Below are 6,161 nucleotides of genomic sequence, written 5' to 3'. Positions count from 1 at the left end.
CTCTTCGGAAGGATAGCAGCATGGTATATGAAAGCTCAAAGTGCTTCTCAGGGAGAAACCTCAATTATGCAGAAGACAAGTGAATACCCATTCAGTATTATGGAAGTCATTCATTACCCACCTTGACAAAGCTCCACTGAATGGTACAAACAGAAAACATTTTTAAATGAATAAAAATGAAAAAGAAGAAACAATCAATATATACAAAAGGAAAACCTCCCCAGGAATCTCAATGTGAAATTCAGAATTTGCTGTGTGAAATCGCTCATTGGCATTCATTCTCCAGCAAACGCAATTTTGATTCCGTGGGGCCAACCTGGTGATAGATTCCAATCCAGGGTCTAGTGGGCACAAGCAGAAAGGTGGCAAAATTTAATGAGATCAGAAAGCAGGGGAGCCAGCCCAAAGGTCAAGGCTGGTAATTTGAACTCTCTGCTCCCGATTTTAAAAATCTCCTAAAAAAGACAAGCCCCCTCAAAAAAAAAAAAAAAAAAAAAAAAAAAAAAAAAAAAAATGTTGGTAAGAAAGGAAAAAAATGTGTTTATACATTTTTTTTTTCTTGAACATTTTCAAAGCATTAGCCAGGTTCTCAAAAATAAATAAATAAACAAACAAACAAATAAATAAATAAATAAATAAAAGAAAGCTAATGACCACCAGAAAGGTAAAAATTACTTAAGGGAATATACGTCCTACCCTTCAGCAAATGCTGGAGACATGTTACATGTTATAGACTGAACTGTGTCCCATCGCTGCCAAATTCACATGTCCTAATTCCCAATGTGACTGTGTCTGGAAAGTAAGTAAATTTGTAAGTGCCAGGGCCCTTCTCCAATGGCCAGTATCATATACCTACAATGAGAAGAACCTGTGAAAATACCAGGAAATGTTGGCCATCTACACCCCAAGGAAAGATGCCCTTAAAGCCCTCCAAGCCTCCAGGACTCTGAGAGAATAAATGTCTGTGGGGTACATGAGCCAGTCTGTGGCGTCCTTCGACACAGCCCCAGCAAATTATCAGGCACCCAAAGCCGGTATGCCCCTTCCCTCTTCTCTTAAAACTTCAGCCACCTTCTAGTCAAAACAAAAGGCTGCCCTACCCTGTCATTAGTTTCCCAACAAGGAACAGTATTTGGACTGCTTATACAACCATTAGTTTTAAAGTGTCATACCTTACCTCTCACTCATTAGGTTTCCTAAAGCTAATGGCATGGCATGTTAAAAAAAAAAAGAAAGAAATGAGTAAAAATAAGCAGCCCAATGGCCACTGAAAGTTGAGAAAGCAAACGGGAATTAAAATGTCTCAGAGGAAGTTTGGCAAGTGTTCTGCCCAAGATGTAGTATGGCTTGTATGGCACATTTTCATTCCCAGTAGAAAGGCTAACACATGGCTTCATCCTTCATCCAGCCAACTAATGCTTAAGGGCTAGTTTATTCTTATTTCAAGAACCTTGAACTGGGGGCACAGTTAGCCTAGCCTGCCGGAAGCCTGGAGTTCCATCCTGGCATCAAATAAGCTGGGTGTGTCTACCACACAGCAAGCTCAGTGCCAACCTGGTCTACCTAGGGGCCCATCTTTAAAAAAAAAAAAAAAAAAAAAAAAAAAGGCTACAGAGTGAGCCCCTGGTTTTTTGTTTGTTTGTTTTTTTAAAAAAAAAAAGACTTTTTAGCCCTAGTGTCACTAGAAATAGCCAAAAATTTTGGGGCTGGAGATTAGCTCAAAATTTAGGGTTGGGAATTAGCTCAGCTGTTCAGCATGTGCTTGACACATGTGAGGCCCTTCATTCAATCAGGATCACTAACAAAAATTAAATATACGTGTGGGTATCTTTATGTGTATCCAGGTGTGTAAAATATGTAACTTTTCCTAGCACAGCCAATGGACTGAGCAATAACTACGTAATAATACCGTCTACGGTATTTATAAAGTTTTAATCCACTAAGTCAAGCGCACACTCTTGTAAATACCAACGCTCGCTGGCATCTATTCGAAATGCTTTCCAAATTCTCACGATTGTTCGGCCTCTTTGCTTGAGACCCATAGTTATCAGCTACTGTGCATAACGAATTAAGAGTGACTGAAACATGCCTTGAGAATAGTTTAACGTCCTCTCATTCTGAGAAGGGAAATACACACAGCAAACCAAACAGCACCATGACAGCAGAACCAAGAATTAGGTTACCTGGCCCTGGAAGTTTATTACAGGCGTGTTTTGGGGCTCTGCCCGTTATCACATATGCTCGCAATTTGGTTAAAGCCCGAACTCACTTCATGTGCGCTGGGGAACTCAAGTACGCTCCAACCCCTGGATAAAATGAAGGTGGTGAAAAAAAAAAAAAAAAATCTCTCACCAGGCTCAGAACCTCCAAATAAAAAAGATGAAACCAATCACTTCTCCTTCGAATACAGGCCACGGTGAAGATCTGGGTAGACTGTGGCATTATGACAACCAAGGACAAACCTGCCCGGGAAGCGGGAACGAGCTTTCTACTAGAACCAGGATGCCAGCCCTGAACACTGAGCTTCCGTGGGGCCGGGACGAGCTGCCCTGGAGGCCAGGTGACCACCGTGGGCTCCACGACGCTCGTCCACGCACGCCTTCCCGACCACCCACGGCGCTGGCCCCACTCACCGCACACCATCAGCAGCAGGACGATCAGCAGCGTGGCCACGAACACCAGCAGGGTCAACCCCACGTTGTGCCACATCTTGAGAGCTGGAGGGTGGGCGCGGGCTCAGCGGCGGGCGGCGGGGCGGCGGGGCGGCATGTGCGGCGGGCGCCCGAGGGCAGCGCCCCCAGGGGGCGGGGCTGGGCGGTGCGGAGGCGGACCGCGGAGGGACCCACCCGCAGACCTGCCCCCGGCCGGGGCGACCTAGGCGCGGGAAGAGCGGGCCGCGGGACGCCACTACCGCCTCATCGCTCCGTGGAGCCCGGGCCACGGCGAGCGGAGAGGCCGGCGACGAACCGACACGCTGCCATGGCGGACGCCGAAGGGGAAAGCGTGAGCTGGAGGTGGCGCGGCGGACGCAAGGCCCCGGCAGCGGCTCCCGCGAGGTCCCCTCGGCCCTCGGAGACGCCAGATGTCAACCACTCCCCGAGGCCGCCGCAGCTGCTCCTCCGCTCCCTGCCCCCTCCCCCGCAGCAGCTCATCACCAAGCACCCACTCGGCAGCGATGCTGCCGCTGCGCGGGGCCTGCTGGGAAATGTAGTTCAAAGCTCCTGAGAGGTGCAGGTCTTTACCCAACAAGGAAATACAACTCCCAGAATTCAACACTTCCCAGGGCTTCGCCTTGCTCTCCTTTCCTGTCCCCAGTGCCTTTGGTGTTCTGGAGACACCACCTCCTTCTGAAGACGACTGGCTAGTGTTCTCAAAAAGTCTGTGCGGTGGGCTGTCTCCTTCACTAGGCTATACCGAGGCGCCAGTGACGTTTCAGCCGTGAATCCAAAAACAAAATTGTTTTTAGTAAGAGGGAAAGAAGGAAGACGGTTGCCTGAAAAAACAGGTTTCACTTGAACCTAACCTATTGCCGCCGGCGAAGATTGGATACTTGTGAGGCAATAAGTCCCCTGACCCAAAGACGTAAGAATCTGGAAAGCCTTTTCCCATCCCCCAGCTACAGATGTTGTGTTATGTTTTCACAGATAATATCCTTCAGGTGTAACTTGTGAGTGACTTAGGGACATCTGTGCCTGTAATTCACCTACCTGTTTAGCAAGTTTTGTTCAGCTGTTTCCCAACTGTGCAAGCTGTATTCCAGCTCAGAAGCAGCACTGTGAATAAATACTGCATATAAAAATACGCAACGGCATTACTTGCTCTGCGGTAATAGATTTAATATACCGTTCCTGTGAAGAGAGTGAGCTCAATGCAATAAATTTAGAAATCAACTTATTCATTCTTAGTGGATGAGCCAATTCACTTGCATAACAGGACATTTTGATTACAATCTGGTTGAAAGAACCACATTTGAATAGATCTAGTTCAAAAGAAAATCAGAAAGAATTAAGGATTTTAACCTTTTTCATACACATATAGTAAACATGTTTGTCTTCCATGGACTTCTTTGAGGTGCCAAGATGGGGGAAAAAAATGGTGTCTGAGCTCAAGCTATTCATATTGTAGGTGGAAGGTACGAGCAATGAGTAGAGATGTACAATAACTTCAAATTCCTAATGAAAACAAGGAAGGCAATAGGCGTGTTTAAATTGGGAAGACCTACCTGAGGAAGAGACTTATTAGGATCTGAGTCCTGAATAAGAATCTAGCCATGAAGAGACCTACAGGAAGAATTACTAGATACTAAGAGCAGCGTGTGAAAAACGCCTCAGACCAAATAAACTTGACCTTCTGAATCCTGACAGTGTTTCTCAAGTCCACACGCACATTTGAACCACTCAGAGAGACGTAAAAAACTACAAATAGCCATATCTTACCCACACTCAATGAATTCCAGTCTCCAGGACAAGGAGCAGGCAAAGTGGTTTTTGTTTGTTTGGTTGGTTGGTTTGGTTGGTTGTTTTTGTTTGTTTGTTTGTTTGTTTTTTAGAGCTCCCAGGTGATTGTAATGTATCCTCCAAAACCGTGACTCTCAAAGAATGATCTCACAGCTCAACATCTGGGTCACGTGTCAGAACTGCCCCAGAACTATTCAATCAAAATTACTATGGAAATCTAAGTAAAAGTTTTGGCTGAGGGCAGTCATCTCTGGCTTCGTGAAAAGTGGACAGATAGAGGACACATTTTGGAATGAAATCATTAGGATTAGTGAATGGATTAGCAGTATAGACCAATGAAGAAAGTAGAAATCTAAATTGACTTGAAAAGCCTGCATCAGTGGCATATGCCATTATTCTTAGCACTTGGAAGGTGGAGGATCAGAAGTTCAAGGCCAGCCCTAGCTACATGGTGAGGTCAAGACTAGCTTGGACTACTATATGAGACCATATCTTAGAAAAGCAGAAAAAGAAAGAAAAAAAGAATCATATGTAGAGAAAAGGAAACCCTTACACACTAATGAAAATGTATATTTATACTGGGATTTTGGAAAAGTACATGTAGGCTTCTCAAAATGCTAAAATTAGAAGTACCACATGATCCAGTAATTTTATTGCTGGCTATATTTCCAAAGGAAATGCAATCAGTATGCTGAAGGGACATCTGTGCCACTGTGTTCATTAAAGCCAAGTAGTGTGGGGGTGGGAGATCAAGTAAGTAAGCTCGAGTAAGTAAAAATCAGTAGCCAAGATGGGGGATCAAGCTACATTCCCATTAACAGAATGAATAAAGACAATACGTCTGAATAGAACGCAGAGCATTCTATTCAGCAGTAAAGAACAACATCATATCATTTGCAAAAATGTAGGTGAACCCATGTTAGTACAACTCCAGCTCCAGGGGATGTGGTGACCTCTTCTGGCCCCCATGGATCCCGTACTCATGTGCACAAATCCACACAGACATACAAAATAATAATTACGTTTTTGCATCTTTGTGAAGGAAAGCATGGTTTATTACACACATATGTAAAACAAATAATTCAAAAGATCATGCTGTATACATAAATGATACAATAACACCTATCGCTTAAAACTGTCAAGTTTCTAATCCAAGCTTTTTGGTGAATTGTGGCACAACTTCCTGCTATAGGATACTTTAAGAACCCCTATCTTTACAACTGTGGGGGTTCATATTTTTAACTCCAGCACATGAAAAACAAAACGGGGGGGATCAGGAACTCAAGGAAAGTCTGGGACACATGAAACTTAAAAGAAACCCTTTACCCCAAAGCCATAGAACAGGTCCAAGGCTTCAAGAATCCTACCAACCATAGAATTCCAGAAATCAGCCTGTAGGCTCAGGGAGGAGTAAAAGTATATAGGCTAAGAAGGATGAGGGAGAGGACAGAACTCTATCTATTCATCCATGGGGAAGTCACCATCAGTACCAGATTCAGACGTTTTCCTGTGGCTGTTTTAAGGCCACCCACACTTGCTCTGTCAGCAAGCCCAATAAACTCACGGATTCTCCAGAGTAACTCTGATGGACTGGTTCCTCAGTTTGTTGGTTTGTTGGTATCTTAGGAGGATGAGCAAAATGTTGTTTCTGTCTCTCTCAGGGTAACAGCACTCTAGATCTGTCTTGTAATGAGAAACTGAAAC

At 44.5% G+C, this 6,161-nt stretch overlaps 1 protein-coding gene across 1 annotated transcript in view; it reads right to left on the bottom strand.

Moving 5' to 3' along the window:
• The window catches only part of Smim13 (small integral membrane protein 13), a 21,488-nt gene extending 18,779 nt beyond the window's left edge, over positions 1 to 2,709 (bottom strand). The window contains exon 1 of the mRNA XM_055595229.1: positions 2,634 to 2,709. Within this exon, the coding sequence (XP_055451204.1) occupies positions 2,634 to 2,709 (76 nt within the window). The remainder of the gene's footprint in view (positions 1 to 2,633) is intronic.
• Positions 2,710 to 6,161: the final 3,452 nt, after the last annotated feature.

This window comes from Psammomys obesus, unplaced genomic scaffold (assembly GCF_907164565.1).
Source record: "Psammomys obesus unplaced genomic scaffold, mPsaObe1.curated_primary_1811, whole genome shotgun sequence".
Lineage (NCBI taxonomy): Eukaryota > Metazoa > Chordata > Mammalia > Rodentia > Muridae > Psammomys > Psammomys obesus.
Note: the sequence above shows the minus strand (reverse complement) of the source record. Positions and strands in the feature narration are given on the sequence as shown.